At 48.2% G+C, this 17,234-nt stretch overlaps 4 protein-coding genes across 4 annotated transcripts; 2 read left to right on the top strand and 2 right to left on the bottom strand.

Moving 5' to 3' along the window:
• Nucleotides 1–712: 712 nt before the first annotated feature.
• On the top strand, nucleotides 713–2,517 carry GLAREA_11165 (MFS general substrate transporter; the record flags this gene model as incomplete). The annotated part of the gene is made up of 6 exons (XM_008079354.1): nucleotides 713–912; nucleotides 982–1,188; nucleotides 1,239–1,367; nucleotides 1,418–1,887; nucleotides 1,935–2,253; nucleotides 2,307–2,517. The coding sequence occupies 6 exons, from the start codon at nucleotides 713–715 to the stop codon at nucleotides 2,515–2,517; spliced, it is 1,536 nt and encodes a 511-aa protein (XP_008077545.1).
• Nucleotides 2,518–4,148: 1,631 nt separating this feature from the next.
• GLAREA_11164 (Transcription factor IIA (TFIIA), beta-barrel) lies at nucleotides 4,149–5,976 on the top strand (the record flags this gene model as incomplete). The annotated part of the gene is made up of 3 exons (XM_008079353.1): nucleotides 4,149–4,268; nucleotides 4,762–5,840; nucleotides 5,892–5,976. The coding sequence occupies 3 exons, from the start codon at nucleotides 4,149–4,151 to the stop codon at nucleotides 5,974–5,976; spliced, it is 1,284 nt and encodes a 427-aa protein (XP_008077544.1).
• Nucleotides 5,977–14,718: 8,742 nt separating this feature from the next.
• On the bottom strand, nucleotides 14,719–15,374 carry GLAREA_11163 (uncharacterized protein; the record flags this gene model as incomplete). The annotated part of the gene is made up of 2 exons (XM_008079352.1): nucleotides 14,719–15,081; nucleotides 15,186–15,374. The coding sequence occupies 2 exons, from the start codon at nucleotides 15,372–15,374 to the stop codon at nucleotides 14,719–14,721; spliced, it is 552 nt and encodes a 183-aa protein (XP_008077543.1).
• A 25-nt stretch (nucleotides 15,375–15,399) lies between these two features.
• Nucleotides 15,400–15,951, bottom strand: GLAREA_11162 (uncharacterized protein; the record flags this gene model as incomplete). The annotated part of the gene is made up of 3 exons (XM_008079351.1): nucleotides 15,400–15,606; nucleotides 15,658–15,871; nucleotides 15,911–15,951. 3 exons carry the CDS (start codon nucleotides 15,949–15,951, stop codon nucleotides 15,400–15,402), a joined length of 462 nt encoding a protein of 153 aa, XP_008077542.1.
• Nucleotides 15,952–17,234: the final 1,283 nt, after the last annotated feature.

The raw sequence follows: 17,234 nt of genomic DNA, 5'->3' as shown, positions 1-17,234 counted from the left end.
ACCCAGTCCAGTCCTCTAGTAGCACAGCAGCTTAGTGTCCTCCGAGGCTCCAATTGTGGGACAACAGCTAGTCGTGGTCGCTCATTCATGGACATTTCCCAGATCCAGATGTCTGGTGGGCGGGTGTCGCTGATATTTAGGCCCATGATCCGACGACATCACGAGATTGGCATTTGGTGCTCGTCCCAAGATGCCCAGCGACGGCGGCGATGATGGCGCTCATATCAACGTCTGTTTCCAGAAGCTCCATCGGTCCGTATCTTGTCAAGGAGATTCTCCTCATTTCGAGTATTGGCATCGGGCAGTGGCTGCGGATTCAACGTGGCCAAGAAAAGCCTCGTCTCAAGGGCCTATGAGAAAGCATTCGGTCGCGGGCCAAGAGACACAAAGACCAGACCCCATCATCCCCATGGGGTTCATTGGTGATATCCCTCCTTGCTTGGCTCCAATTCCGAAATCTGGGCTTGGGGTAGTTGAGGCACAGACGCTGAATGTGTCCCCGGCATCGTGGCACTTGCAGCCGTACCTTCTTTATTCTCATGGTTGGTGGCTTTTTTCTCCTATCGATTCACAGGTGAATCGGCGAAAGTGATACATAAGCTTGTATCTCCCACCTCTTGGAAATTTTCTGCTTTCTCTATCTCGTTCTCCTTCACCACCATTCTCTACAACACCCTCTTCCAACCCGGTTGTCACGTTGAACATTTCAGCCATGGAGAAAGAGACCGCGAGCCAAGGATCTTTGGATTCAAACACCAAAGCTCAGCTCAATCAAAAAGAGGTCGTCCACTCAGATTCAGTCGACTCACTTGGAGAAGCCTCAGACACTCCTCACTTCGATGCGTCAAGAACCAAGAAGTTGATTAGGAAGTTGGACTGGCATCTGGTTCCATTTCTTGCCCTACTCTACCTGTACGTATATCCTCTTCTCGACGGTTTTGATGCTGAAAACACTTGACCTCGCATGTACTAATTTTGTAGTCTTTCTTTCTTGGACAGAACCAACATCGGAAATGCCAAACTCTTCAGTCTTCAAAAGGACTTGGGTATGCCTGAAAAGGGTCCCAAGGCGATCCAGTATAACATTGCGCTGGCCGTTTTCTTCCCATTCTATGTCGCCGCTGAAGTCCCATCCAACATGATGATGAAACGGCTCAGACCAAGCTTGTGGCTCACAATCATTATGCTGTAAGATTCTCACTTTCACATCCGGTTACATGTCGGCTTACAATATTCAGCGCGTGGGCTATTTGCACGATTGGAATGGGTTTCGTCAAAGATTTCAAAGATCTCGTTATCGTCCGCGCCCTTTTGGGTGTATGCGAAGGTGGATTGTTCCCTGGTGTTACTTATTATATCACTATGTGGTAAGTGCACTCTGAACGATGACCGCAGACACTTCTAATCGAAATCATAGGTATGCTCGTCATGAGTGTGGTCTTCGCATGGCGATGTTCTTCTCTGCTGCCACCGCTGCGGGTGCCTTTGGTGGTATTCTCGCCTTCGGTATCGGCAAGATGAAGGGCGTTGGTGGCCGTGGTGGATGGTCATGGATCTTCATTCTTGAAGGTATCATCACCTTCCTCGTGGCCTGCGTTGCGTACTGGGCAATCAACGACTACCCACGCACGGCAAAGTTCTTGACCGAAGAGGAACGATTTGAAGTCGAGCGCCGCCTCAAGGCTGATCGTAGCTCCCTTGCTGATGAGTTCAACCTCAAGTTCGCATGGGACGCATTCAAAGACTGGAAGATTTACGTACACATGTTCATCACCATCGGAATTTACACTCCACTATATTCCATCTCTCTCTTCCTACCGACCATTATCAAAAACATGGGATACTCCAACGAGACAAGTCAGCTGATGACCGTTCCTCCATACGCCGGTAAGTTCTCTTGTACTCGCTGTGGAGTTCAAAGCTGATCCTTCTAGTTGCTTGCTTTTTCACTATCGGCGCTGGATATGCCGCTGACAAAATGAAGCAACGAGGTATCTTCATGTTGACCTTCGAAATTGTCGCCATCATTGGCTTCGTCATGCTCGCCTCCACTGGTAAGCCAGGAGTTCAATACGTAGGAACATTCATGGTCGCCTCTGGCATCTACCCACTCGTACCTATGGGAGTCGCATGGAATGGAAACAATATCGGAGGCTCGCTCAAGAGAGGTGTCGGTATCGCCATGCACGTTGGCTTCGGAAACTTGGGAGGTACCATTGCGGCTTTCATGTTTTTGGCAAAGGATTCACCAAGGTAAGCTCATCGCTATCAACTGCACCGCGTCTTCAGTTACTAACACTTTACAGATTTATCCCAGGTCACTCCACTCTGGCTGCCACAGTCACCATGTCCGCCGTTCTCACCACCTTGATGACCTTATATCTCCGTCGCGAGAACCGTCGCCGCGATGCTCTCGCCGCCTCCATCAACAAACTACCCGAACAATACACCGAGGAGGAGAAATTCGCCGAGCGCGAGAATGGCGACAATGCCACCTTTTACCGTTACACTGTTTAGAAGCACCTTTGTATAGGTAGAACCTTGTATTGAGATACTTCGAATCTTTTTTTCCAGAAACATTACCATAGATACTGTGGGAGAAGCCTTACCGATGATTTGTGTAAAAAGACTGGAGATGGATATGGATTTTTTCTTTGAGTACGCTGTCTGCATGATAGAAACACAAGAATAGATTGAGTATCGAACATGTTCCAAATTCGTCTGTGTATATGATACACAGTCTTACTCTCCAAATTGACCTGTCATCCCGTAGCCCGCCCAAACCAACCCATCCCCAAATCCCCTACAGAATCAAACCAACACCCCAATACCAATTGACCAACAAAAACCACGCCCTCAATCCCTTGGCACTAAAAAAATTGTTGGTTTTGAATTGCAGTCCGGTCGCGGATAATTCCATGCCGAGTAGGACATCCCGTGGCATTTTGAATTTCCGTCTCGCATGACAATTCCCATTCTACCTTATTTTTTCATGTTGGTGTGCGGCATGTCTCACGACCCGGTTCGGTTCGATGTTGTGGCGGTTTCTCTATTTGTACGAGGCGAGATTGCGGCTTGCGAATGTGCAGATGGGAGAAGGCTTTGGATGAAACGGTGTGCGATGGGGATATGCATGTTTGTTTTTTCCTCAGTCAAGGCTTCTATGTTGATCTCCTAGGTTGATGCCTTCTCGAAGTATTTATTAAAAATTTTGGTAGAGTTGCGAATTCTTAACCAGAAACCACGTGGATGCGTTCCTCAAATGAAGCATTTCTTGCTTCCACCCGATTTTCACTTCCACATCACAGGTTTTGAGGCTGGTGGAGGTGAATAGTCAACGTGGGATGGCGGTACAAGACTTTGTGTGGAAGGCACGAGAGAACAAGCTTTCAGCTGATGTTCTCGTCTTGCAGCTGTGTTGTGTCACTGCGGAACGCCGACTGCTCGTTTTGGTGGACTTGGAGATTCATGATGCCGCGCCGCGAACTGTGTGACAAGATTATAGTGGTGACTTGTTGTTTATTTCAGTATAATTGCGTGAATAAAGTAGTGATGATTTTCATGGACAAACTGTTGTCAAACTGTTGTCAAACTGACATTATTCACATGAGGCTCTAAATTCACGAACTCAGAAGCCAAATAATACCGTAGGTGCATGGCCTATCAGAGCGCAGGACTTGCACCTCTGACTAAGCACCGCGCTAAGAAGCCGATGGATCTTCTCCATCTCCAACCAGGCGATCTCGCTCCTACAACATCACAAGCTCGGACGACCCCGTCCCACCCTCAATGCGAAATACAAGTAAAAACACCGCGCAAGTTGCAGGAGAACAATAGGAAAGGCTCGGGAGAACGATCTACGGCTGTACACATATGCACTTGGGTTAGTAGAGTGTGCGATCTGCTGCGGGCTCCAGGACCTTTGTACACAATAACATCCTCACTTCTACCATCCGCGAACCACCTTGCTGAGACCAGCCACGAATCGAAGCATTGATTTGCGATACCTTTCGCTTTGGGAGAAGATTTTATCTTTGACGGCACAAAACATCTCGAGAGCGTAAAGCTTCCATACGCTGGTGCCAGGTCCCAATTGTTGCGGTGCACAAGACCTGCCCTATCGCGAAACAAATCGAGCCTCCGTCAAAATGTCGAATGCGCAGGTTGGCAACGTCTATAGCCAGATCATCGGCGATGTGATTGAGAGTTCGCGGGTGGATTTCGAAGAGGGTGGTGTTGATGAAGCCGTCTTGGAGGAGTTGAAAACGGTACGTCCTTTCAGTGCTGCAGCCTCTCGACCTCACCTTCCACCGCAAGCAAAGGATGAGACATATCTGCGAAATACCTCTATGCGCATCGTAGAGATGAAGCAAACTCCCGCGTCTCTTTGCTGTCGTGGTCGACGAGGAGTGTTGTGTGTCGTTGCTCTCTGCGTGTGCTGCTGCTGCCTGTGCGTGGCCTCTCGCGGGAATCTGAGCTCGGGCAGGTGGGCGACCCTCAGTATTTGGCCATCTGCCTTTATAGCCGGGCCCTCGCTTAGCAAAATTGCACCGGCACGCTAGCTCTTTTTGGGCTTGTTCCAGTCACGTGTCCACCTCCTTTCCTCCCCTTGTCCAGTTGTTAGATGTTAGTCGGGCTTGTCGGAAGTCAGCCGTGCTTGGAGATTCTCCTACTTATTTCGATCTAAGAAGGATACACGCTTGTCCCTATTCCCTTTTCGTGTTGATTACTTTCATTCGTCCCTTGCTAATAGAAACCTAGGTATGGCAAAATAAACTGTCTTCGCTCAATGTAGCTACTTTCCCATGGGACCCAAAGCCCGAACCACCGCAGGCAGTCGTCCAGCCGCCTACCTTACCTTCCAATGCTGGCAATTACATGAGTGCACCTCCTCATGGTGTTCAGCCCCAAATGCAACAAATGCCGCCTCTTCAAAATCCCAATGGCCCTCGTATCAAGACTGAACCCGGGTTGGAGAATTCAAATATTGGCATGAGCCAGGCTCCCTACCAAAACCCCGTTTTAGCAATGCCCAATGCCACGACAGCTCAACAAAGAGCGGCTCAGCATTTGCAAAACAGTTATGGCCAAAGAGCTGCTGCCTCGATCAACGCTATCCAAGGATCTGCCCCACCCCAAGCTGGCCAACCTGGTATGCAAATGACACAACAACAGCAACAAGCTATGCAACAACAACAGCACCGTCAGATGCAAATGCAGCAGCAACAGCAACAAGCACAACGCGGTGGTCAAATGCCTCCCCAGCTGCAGTCAAATCGTGGTCCGGCCCCGACCATGACCCAAGAGCAGTATCGGCAGGCGATGGCTGCGCAAGCTCAACAAAAGCTACAGAGCCAGGGTGTTGTAAACGGACAGAATCCTCAGATGCCTAATGTTCAAAATGGTCAAGGCCAGAGTAGCCTGGCTGGGGCACAGGTTGACGGTGGAGATGATGAGGTAGAGTCTGTTGGCCTCGTTAAGCAATTAAACGAAAATGGCGAAGAAACTATTATGGGTAGATTCGAAATTGATGGTATGATCAGGCAGAAGATTGAGGCAATGGGTCAGAAGATGGAAGGTGGTGGCCTAATGTTGCCCTTGAAACAGGCATCCACTGCATCGAAGCGCCAACGGAAGGTCAAGAAGTCCGAACTGAGTGGTCAACATGATGGCGCTGGTTCTGATGACGACTTGAAAGAGGAGGATATTGATGAGGATGCAATAAACTCTGACCTTGATGACCCAGATGATGGACTAAATGAGGAGGATGACGATGAGGATTCTAACTCCCACATCATGCTTTGCATGTATGATAAAGTACAACGGGTCAAGAATAAGTGGTACGTCATCGTCTCGCCTCTTTGTCTGCTTTGCTAACGAAAACCCAATAGGAAGTGTGTCATGAAAGATGGTGTCCTGACGGTAAATGGCAAGGAGTATGTCTTCCACAAGGCACAGGGCGAGTACGAGTGGTAGTCTGCTGTGACCCCATGCGATCGACAGATTGGTCTGGCATACCGGTCTCAAGAAGCGCGACTCTAGATTTGCGTCTGGGCCTTGTTACTACTCGCTGCTACAGACTATTCAGCGCCTCTACAACTATCATAACACTTCTTATCAGCAAAACTCAACTTGAAAAACTGAGTATGCAGCACGCATATGCCACAGGACGATCCGCATTTAATTTGACAAAATTATTCAACCCAAATTCGGGTGTTTAGACTGGAAAGCAGCAACGAAATCATGAAAGTAAGGGGCGCGGGGTCGCAATAAATTTAGATATTTTCTCCAATTCTCTGTTGATGCGAGGGGAAGCGTAAGAGGGAAATATGGACGGAATCTATTTAAGCCTCGGCATCGATTGGATGTCTACATTGGTTGTACCATAGTTTATTTATTCTTTCTACCTGAATAGAGGATTTTCCTCATGAGTCTTGACCGGGTTCTTGTATAACGCGTATGGTATGGAGCTTTCTTGGGTTAGAATACGGCTAAGCCACTCGTGACTAAGAAGAGGACCAGCAGGCAGTCCCAAAGGAAACTGTGTGCTTTCCCACGTCTATGACCCGGGCTGAGCCTACTACTTTGACCAATAACAGACCGATCGTATTTCTCAATGACGCTAGTTTTGTACAAGCGTGGTCGATATGCAACAAAAGCTGGGAACTGAAGCTGGTAGAGTATTTATATGTCTGATTGTGAAGTGAACAGCTAAATAGTCGGTACCACCTGCTTAACCTAAAAATGCGACAAGATTCTGGACAGTAAAAACACGAGCGTATTACTCAAAGACGCTAGTTTTATACAAGCGTGGGTCGACGTGCAACGAAAGTGTGAAGCTGTTAGAATTGAGAGGTGAATAGGTGAATTGGCCAATATCATCCGCTAAAACCAGCCTAAACTGGTCAACCTAATTATAAGCGCATTCAGGTTGAGCCAGTGATAACACGATCGCAGTGCAAATGAACACTAGTTATGTACATTTTTTTGTCGACGTGCAACAATTGTGGAAAGGATGTTTGGGGGTGATGAGGTGAATTGGTGAGTTTACTGGATTTCGGTTCTTGGGGTCTAGCTTAGGGGTCGAAGTGCAAGATCTGCTGTTAGGGTTTTGGGACGGTGGCATGGTATGGTATCGTATGGATGGGTGGGTGATATAGAGGTAGGGCAGACTTTATTATAGTGGGTTTGTATATACATTTTCGAGCGCGTGTTAATACGGAGTCTTCTTTTTGAAAAAGATTTAGCCGTTGAGACTAATTCTCTTCGCGACACTCGTGGGGTATCCAGAAGTTGGCGGGGCAGGAAACTTAGCAAAATATAGCAGATATACCAATCCTATCTCGAACCGATAACCCGAAGACGCTCGTCTGAACTATACAGCTCTTCATCTCTCTAGCATTTAGCATTTTAAAGTACTTCAAGGTACGTATGAAAAGATCAGACACCGATATTCATTCATCAAAAGGTGCGCCTTTATACGCAGCGCTGTTCGGCATCTACTGATATACTGGAAACATAGAACCGGCCCGTCTCATATAAAATGTTGTACTTAGCTTAGTTAGCAAAAATTTTGAACCCTCCTGGTACTTTGTGAACATGCAATTGTGTAAAATAAGAGTTGACTATGCCCAACATCCATGAGTGCCATTTCGCGGAAATGCTCACATATCCTCGATTCTCGAAACCCAGCAAGATCGGCTTTACATCCATAATCCTGCGAGATGTGTTGATATATATCAATCAGCCGTAGTCCGGAGTATACCAGACCTTTGATAATAGACTCTTCTATGCTAGAAACTGGAGCCTGGAGGTGCTTAACATTTACATGTCAGTAATAGACTGCCTCACTGTCATCTTTGTAGGTAGAGAGAGACTTGCTTCGTGTTTTTGTTGCGGGAACAAGGGATTCTTGAATCCGAGGTACACAGTGGATATTCTACTCACAAGGGACGGCATAGTTCTTGAGTTTGATATCAAAGTTATGAGGTTTGAAGATGATGGATTATAAAGCATTCGCAGATAACAGGGAGAGGTATAAGCCCTGTTAACTATATCCACAGCATCTAGGTTATCTTGAAGTAGAACGAAGTGCTTACTTAACAAACCACTCTCGCCAGAACAAAGTGGGAAATTATTGCATCGAATGCTGTGACGAAAAGAAGAGGCTAGAGGTATGATTAGCCGTATCTGGTTGAGAAGATAACTTTAAAAAGACTGGGACTTGGTCCATGACTTCCGAAGCTGGTTGTAATTACAATAGAAGCTTAGATAGTCAATATCTACAGACTGATCCACCCACTGAGATGCTTTGCACCACTCACACCGACTTTACGACTGCAATTCGCGTCACCCTTCTCTATTTCAATCTGCTCTAACCGAAAACACAGTCCGAGCAATCAGATATGGACATGAGATTCCTCTATCAAGAATCCTTTCATCTCTCACGATACCATCTCAGACGTAAGACAACCTTCATACGACCCCCGAATGTGAAGCCGTGCATGAAAAGCAATAAGCGGTCCCCGATACCCAGGCTCGAGGAACATTTGTACAGCGCCATATGGTGTAAAGCGTGAGGCAATTGTAGGAAAGTGTGCGCTGATGGAACTACTGAGGGGAGAGATTGTAAAGGGTAATTGAGTTTGGAAACGACATTTGGATTCTAGTATCTTGAATGTGTTTTGGCTTAGAGCAGATTGAAATAGAGAAGTGTGATTTATAGATTTCCCTGACATGAAAACACTCAGGCGTAGCTTAGAATATAATACTATTTATCAACTTACTTAAGAGACAGTGTTTGAAAATTAGATATTGAATCTCATACTCGTACTGCTATTTCAGAAACTAATGGAAGACCCCGATTAACACCTCATAAAGAAGTCGACTTAGTGAGAAACCTACCAAATCCTTAGACCGGCCATCCCGATTGCAAGAATTGGCTCTCTTATCTCATTACGTATGCCGCTGTTGACTGTGGTCATTCTTCTTTCCCCAAAACACAATCGCTCGCATGATTCTACGTAATCTTACCAATGCTCTGAATTCATGAGAGACGGAGATATTCCTTTTAAGCTGGACTATACCGAACCAGAAGCCGATATTAGAGATTCAACTTTAGCTGCTTTGAAAGTATGTCAGCAATCCGTAGGAGTTTAGCAGAAGTGGTCCTTCAAGAAGTGGCACAATTCATAACCAACTCCCTCGAAATCTCCGCTCCCCATATTCTCCACAGAAAATCTCAGAAACATCCTTTCTTTCCAGAGCCAATTCACCAGTTTATGAATTTCAACACCTCCCCCAACCCACCTCTTTACGTACAACATCACAAAACCCGACAAAAGAAACAAGCTAACACACCGAGTAGAAGCCCTGACGTGAAACCCAACGGTCCCAGCATCATGGTACGTGGAAAGCTGTTGATCATGTACGTAGCTTGACGTACCGGTTCAAGCTTCAACGCAGAGTTCTTTAAGCTTAACGTATTATTCGGGATTCGAGGACTTTGGGTCTTGGTAAAGGGGTTTTTGGTGGTCGTGGGTTTCATACGAGGAGCTGAAATGGGTAGGTTCGGACTTACCAAGACACTTAAGTTCCAAATACAACGGTTTCTTGAGATTTGTGTTTGGACTCGTTGCGAAGACATCTCTCCTGCTGAAAATCTGGCAAAGTGACTTTTCTGGTGTTGTTGGAATCGAAATCTCAATCGCAAGCACTGCTCTATTGGGAACAAGCATCACTCGGGTTCCCTGCCCTTCACCAACACCAAAGTTCGGACGAACAAACGTGATATCTTCCATCGGGCAGCATTATGACGTACCCGTTATATCCCAAATTCCTTTCTGAGACCCATGCATATCCCGTAGGTCAATCTTTCGAAGCCCGAACTGGCGATTCGACATCCAACACAAAAAGTCCATCACAAGATCCCTAAACACCAGGTACCCTAGACATAACACCAACAAATCCTCCCGGAGCGACCAATCAGTCGGCTTGATAACCTTCAGAACATGCCACCGGGAAGCAGCCAACCAACCTACCCTGGGCGCTTCAACCCACATCCCGTAGGCAAAGTACACCAACATACCTTCAGCGAGGAACCAACTCGCTAAAGACTTTCGGTGCAACCCACACCTCCACACATCCAGACGTTCTCATCCCGTAAGTTTCTGTATCCAGTCAAAGGGATTTGACGTTGATATCATTCATTGGTAACCTTGTCATTAGGCTGAATCTGTATTTGATCGAATACGTACTTTTGGGTCTCATCACTTCGCCGCTCGAAAGACTCTGGCATTTTTCACATCACATCACGGAATGTAACGTTGGCGTAGGGGTAAGATATGCAGTCTTAAAGTGAGGTCCAGGGATGAGAGATACTGACCGTTCACCAGACTCTATGATCAGATGCCGAGATAAACATAAGTCCATCAAAATAGACCAGGGCAATTTCGTTATGCTTAGGACAGCCGGTTTGAGTTGGGAATCGAAGTATCTGTTTCGATTCTGCAATATGGATATCGGCAAGAGACTGGTAACACATGGCCAACATGTGGACAACCAACATAAAACTACGACGGAATGTTGGTCTCGCTGTCCGCGATTGGAATGCCCTCTCGCTTACCAAAAATATGGCTATGCGGAACGGCCAACGCATAAGCAAGTACACTTCGGATGTTGATTCGTGAAGTTGTGCCTCACCTGAACTTCTCCATCCGGTGTCTCAAAGAGGCGAGAGAGAGGCAGAGTCTCCTGATTGACTATTCGGATACCAACAATAGACAGAAGGGCAACGTTCTGCACCTTCCTGACAACCTGCAGTCTACGCTGTGGGCGACTGCTTGTCGAGTTGTGTGAAGCCCAGCCAAATTTGTGCGAAAGGCCTGCATGTATTTGATGAAAGTTCTTGTGAGACTCCTCGCTTATAAGCAATAGATTATCCAAATAATTGTGCTATTAGGATCCGAGATATGGACCGTCCCGAGCCAAGATATGTAAGAGAACAACATATTGCGTCAGGCACGGCCGTGATTTTGACCTAGAAGAAAATCTATATTGGTGGATTAAATTCGAGGAGGTGTCTGCATTGTCGCATCGAGAAATCGTTAAGACTTCCAACGAATCGGGATATGGAGTACACCATTACCTTGCTATTGTAGGCGTGACATAACAGCAAGCATAAGCCTATGCAGGGCGCGCTTTGTCATCAGCCATCTATATCAATCCTGACAAGGGGTGCCGTATTGTCGGGTAGCTCGAATTTTGCCGTCAGGCTCCATGGATGACCAGCCTATGCATGCAATATGGGCATGGCACATTTTGTGCTCATCTTTCCCTCGTTGAGAAACAAGTCTGAGAATGAATGCAACCCAAGAACTGCGATGATAGTTGTCTTCAAACTTACGGTTGGTTGGGAAAAGGTCGGCCAAAGGCTGTAGGGGTTGGGTCATGTGTGTCGTGGATGATATCGGAGAACTGACCGAATTAGGACAGGGAAAATCATCGAATTGAACTTGTATTCGTGCATGAGAGGGTCTGAAGTCTGAATCCACAGGAGCTAAGCGATGCCTCCACGACCAGCGTTGATATGGGGAAACGACTGTACGTGCCTGCATGTGGGACATCTTCTGCTTACAATGATATGTAGCAATAAAGAATCTGACACGATAAACTGCAGTTCAACGCTTGGTGACGTTATTGCTGACATGATTCAAGCTCACCGCTTCTGCTGGAACCGGAAACTGGAAGCCGATTGCAAAAAAAGTAAAGATGAACCCTCGCCTAATCCTTGACAAGCAATGCCGAACGCGGTTTCTTAGACTGCCGCAAGAATTGTATGTGGCTAGACGTGTCATGCGGATTTCATAGAGAAGTAGTACTCAAGATTTCCGCTTGTCATCTTGCGCCGCTTTGTATGCCTTTAAAACTGGCCTGAATGATATCCATTATCTTGAGTGGCTTGTGTCAGGAGCACGTAGGTCCCTATAACCTTATGTTGTCTCTTCGTTGATTAATTCATGTCTCAACTCAAGATTCAAGGAGACGCCGACCCCTATAGCGGATAAAAAGGTCCCGTTATGACAATTAGAGAATGGAAGACCAAGCGATTATGATAAATCCATCAAAGTCTCATACTCCTGTGATAGTGACACTTGTTCTTGATCACCTGTGCTTATGTAGTTAGTACTCATTGCTTCATATCGGCCAACTCTGATAGCAAAGTAGATGACAACCATAAAAAGAAAGCCGGTATTGCGTATATCACATATCTACCACATGGGTGATGATGGGAGCTGTGGTCGATCCAGATGAGTTTTCCATTGTGGAAAGCTAGAAAATTTGTGTAGCATGGCTGACTCAAGTAGATGCTTGTTGGGTATGGATCAACGTCGTGCGATTGCTCTGAGATGGTAATGAGATCTGTTTCAAGCAAATCTTGTTGCAGGCGACAAAAAATACTGTGCTTGTATGACTGTACGACCTCTCCTCTGCCACGCGACAGTGATCTTGATCTGTGGCCGGCTACACACCAATTCTTGATGCAAAACTAAGTCGCCGACCATTTCGTTGTCTTGGGAGTAATACTAGAGATGAATACCGAGCACATCACCGAACCCAACGCAGCCGTCGAATGTGAACTGGTTTTTCCTGTACTTCCAGGGCGTGGATGAAATTTCGGCCCGAAATCCGGCGTGATTGTATGCGCGTTTTTTTGATTTAGACATGTTGGAGCGAGGCTATCAAAGCATAGCGAAAATGCCCCTCGAGTGATCCTGATGTAGCTCGCCTTTCAAGTTGTTCGGGCTGCGAAGTCAGACTTCCACAAACCTTGTCTCGTGCACGTGCATTGCGCGGTAAAGGCGCGAGAGCCAGGATTAGGGTGGCCGTGACTGATTTTGGTTCCCGTACCACTCGAGCCCAACTATTCTGGCTTTTGACCCACCCACCCAGAAGGCTGGAATTTATTATGGGTCTGATTTCGCTTGACCTTCCCCTTGGGATGGATGCCCCTCAGTCCAGCCAATAACTGATATGTAAATTAGCATTTTGGTTCTGCTTTAGGCCGCCCGCCTCCCAAGCTGCTTTTCCCGTCGTTTACAGTAACTACATTGTGACTAGTTGATCTGTGATGAGATTGCTGGTGGTAAATTGCAATCGAGGGAAAGGATACGCAGTTTGTCCCTACGAGTAGGACCATCTCGAACGCAACTTGTTGGCCGAAACGTGTGCTGGCTACAAAGGAAGCAACCAAGCGGATCTCGGTCAGCACTCTGTATCTGGAGCTCTAATCGTATGCTTCTTTCGCAGTTCGATGTTGATCGGTTCTAATGCACAGAATAGTACCGCTGAAAAACTGCTCATTCTGCCCGGCACAGGTGGCTGCGGTGGCTAGGTGCATCTGAGGCAAAGACAACAACGTTATGCAGAAGAGCGGGAACATATCCGCGACCTTGAGAGTCGGCCTATTCAATGTGTTTCTGAGGTCCAACAATTCAGCGCCACGCATTGTTGGCTTTGGAAAGGTGTCGGTGCATGCACGACGAACTGATCCGAATCAAGGCGTTAATGTCTTGATTCGAGTAGCGAGGATCGGAACGACTTGAAGATGTGACGAAAATCTGCCAAATAATGTAAGGTACTGAAACCGGACCTTGACTCAGATTGACCTTACCAGCTGTCGACACATTTGTTGCTATCAGATATGAATCAAGTCCAAACATTGGACCAGTAAATTAGGAACACATTGCTCCCTTTTGATAACTCATGTAGAGCACCTCGATAGTACAGTACACCGCTATGGCAAGATCTCGAGGCGTAGAACCCGACAGTTTGGATGATCTGTTTCGCGGGTGATCCAGATTGCAGACTTGGCCGCACCCCAAGCGCTGCGTCAGGCCGCACACACCGGGAGTCTCTACTCACTATTCAGCGTCCAATGAGAACCCAAAGTTCTGTCGGAGGCTTGAGTGCGCTTAAAAAAATTCGAGGAGGCTCAAATTACAGCAGAAGATGGCTCTTCTGCTTTCCGAGTTAGTTCCCCATCGGAAAGATCTGGCCCAGATGCACACCGAGTGTGTCATTTTCATCGAGTGAGTGGCTCGCCAGAATGTCACCAACTCGGTGTTGTAGTGAAGTACGCACAGGTGGCAGGAGGGAATGAGCCATACTCCTAAAAATGGATGTAATCTTACAAGCATCAGCTTGTGCTATCCACACACTGGCCCAAAAGTTAACGCTCGAGTAGTGTTGCTCTGGGACATATAATCATCGGAACCCTGACCACCGAAGCAAAAGGAAAGGGCACATGTAATCATTGCCCCACAAGGAACTGTATGGGAGTACGGATTATGCTACGAAGGTAGCACTCCGTATCTTCGAGGCCATGCAAAAGCTGTCGTTTTGTCTGCTGGGAAAAAGAACATGCGTCGTACACATGCGGTGTGGTTGATCGAAATCGCTAGCGTTGTTGGACATTCCTGCACACGATGGCATCCCTTTGAGCCTCCCGCCGTGTTGATTGAAGCCCAAACCTTATCTTCGCACCTCGGGAAATCAGTGTGGGCCAGAGAGAATAGGATCGGTCTATTAGATTGGTGATATGCTGCGCGTGCAATTAAAGGGTTATATATGGGACGTGAAGCGGCCTTCTCCAAACATCAGGTCTCCGTCGAGGGATTGGTGAGGTCGTAATGGTCCCAGAGGTGTGAATAGGGTCCTTCACGCAGCCAATGATAACCCTGTGATATTGTCCAAATTAATATCCCGACGCCGACAAAGCACGGCGGGGGTGGTGAGACGGCAGAGTTCGTTGGCTGCTGAACCAAGATGCCGGGACAACAAAAGACTGGATGGAGTACAGGTGTGTGTGTCGCTTCGCCAATGGCAATTGCAGGCGGTTCCTTCATCAAATCGGTCGAGATGGTATGTCAAGACTGCTCTTCCATGTGCTCTGTACGCAGTGATAGACGCGCGAATGGTCGTCGCAAGGCAGTCCGGTGTGTTTGCGATGGTGATCTGAGGAGGAGGAGTCCATTCTGAGGCGTAAAAGCGGTCCCACCGTCGTTCCCAGCGTAAGGGAAACTTCCGAAGGTTTGGTTAGCGGCGGTGTCTAACCCTGGACTCGCACGACCCAGACGTCGCCATCTCCAGCGAGACGGAGACGGTCAGTTGGTTTGGAAGCTTACCAAGGTTCCCGTCCAGCGCGGAGAATCAATTCCTAATGTGCTCATATTCATTCCAACTTCAGGGCTCGTGCTACGTGTGAATCGAGCATGCTTGACCTGTTGCGAGGTGGCAGAGGAGGTATAAGTTGGACGTGGTTGACCGGTTGCTGAATCCTGTTGCCTTTCTTCATCCCCCATCTTTCTTCCCATCTTCGCTCGCGAACTCGAACCCCTCTCACGCATCCACCCCATCCACACGGAGCATTCCACCATTTTCCCACCCCACACCACCATCGCTGTCAGCAGCCATCGTCTGTGTATCAGATTTCGCTGTCTGTTGTGGAGCAGCGATCGTGGCCGAACTTTCGACGAAAGAACCAGCAACATACCAAGACCCCCCCCCGAGGTTCTTGGACTTGTTCTGCTCGGTGTCGGTCGTGCCCTGGAAGCTGGAAGTCGAAGGTGTGTTGTGTACCTAAGCAGTTGCAGTCACCCGCTGCCGCAGTTGGGATTTGCCTGTGTTGTGTCTGTGTGCTCGTCGGGCATTTGGGCTCCCTCCCCAGACGGCTGGGACCAAAGATTGTGCGGCTTGTGTTGTCTTGACTCCATCCGGTGCACGTCCTAGTAGCACTATTCCCGGACCAGCAAAGCGCCCTTCGTTCGGCTCTCTTATGCTGCAGAACAATCCGACGATTCCATAGGCGGCCCTGTAGACATCGTCAGCAAATCACCAGAGCTCGACGTACCTTGAACCTTCACCAGCTGGTCCGCTACGAACCACGAACATCATTTGAGCTGCTCGTATTGCCACTCACCGTCGAGAATATATGAACAGTACGAAGTCTTGTTGTGATCATCGAATTGCATCTAGCGTCGAACGAGAACAAATTCAAGCTACGGGGGTCTGTTAGAAGTGAGAGACGAAGCGAACGATTATTGACATCCGAGTCCTGGCCTATAATAGGTACGAAGAGTACCTACCTGCCCAGTACGACCTACCCCCTCGACATATTTTCCCATTTCGACCCTCATACACGGCACACAGCTCGGATTCGCCATCCATTCCACTACCGTCAGGAACCACTGCAGACCACACTGCATTGCGACCTTGTTGTGCGCAGACGGAGTGCTGGTAGGGTGTCATCCCTCATACGCCAGCAGCCAGCAGCCATTCAACCAGCGGTCCTCGACGACGCATGCTCGAGCAGAGCTGCCACTCAACAACTTACTGTGAATCTGCTTTGCTAGGTTCGCACTGGTGGGTGCAATTGGTGCAACTTAGTGGTGACGGAATATCAACTCCCGGCCTATACGGAGTCTCGTCTCTGCTGCACCGTTTCCCGTTTCCCACGCCCAAGATCCCAACTCTTCCCTCGTTCAAGCCACACGGAGGGGAAACACTGCACTGCTTGTCTGATCTAAACGACCTGGTCGACTTCTGGTGGACGGCGACGGTACCCAAGTGCCTGTGCAGATTGGCTGGACGGGGGTCCTTCACCGTGCCCGTGCCCCCCATCATCGTCAGACGTCCCAGAACCGTGAAGCCGCCGAAAGAAGATCCCTTTAAAGGCACAGTCGCCCCAGCACGTCGATCAACCTTCCCCCGTGAGAGAAGAGTCCCAACGGACGGCCACAACCACGGGCATCCTCGACGATCTTCATCTGCACCCGCCCAGCATCACGGCATTGCCGTTGTTGATCACGGTACGCAGTACAGAAATAATTCGACCTTCCTTCACCTGCTCCTCGTCAGCCACATCGACATCTCGCTGCTAGTCCAGATCTGGTGCTGAACGTCCCTCCCGCGCTGTAGCCACTTAAACGAGTCAGAAGCAGCAGCCACATCCAGCATTACAGCATCACTTCCCCCCCAAAAGGTTAATTGACCTTGGTGCCGCCGTCAACTCAGCACTAGGCGTCGACATCGCAGTCCATCCTCGACACTAGTCGCACGTCCTCGATCTTAAAGCTTCATCCGCCGCTGGCTGCCAGCCCCAAGTACCCAAGCGCTATTTTGGCTCAGCGCCGTCTCAATCCGCCTACCAGGTTCAACACACGCGCGAACTGAAC

The sequence above is a fragment of the Glarea lozoyensis genome (assembly GCF_000409485.1).
Source record: "Glarea lozoyensis ATCC 20868 chromosome Unknown GLAREA11, whole genome shotgun sequence".
In the NCBI taxonomy this organism is placed as follows: Eukaryota; Fungi; Ascomycota; class Leotiomycetes; order Helotiales; family Helotiaceae; genus Glarea; species Glarea lozoyensis.
Note: the sequence above shows the minus strand (reverse complement) of the source record. Positions and strands in the feature narration are given on the sequence as shown.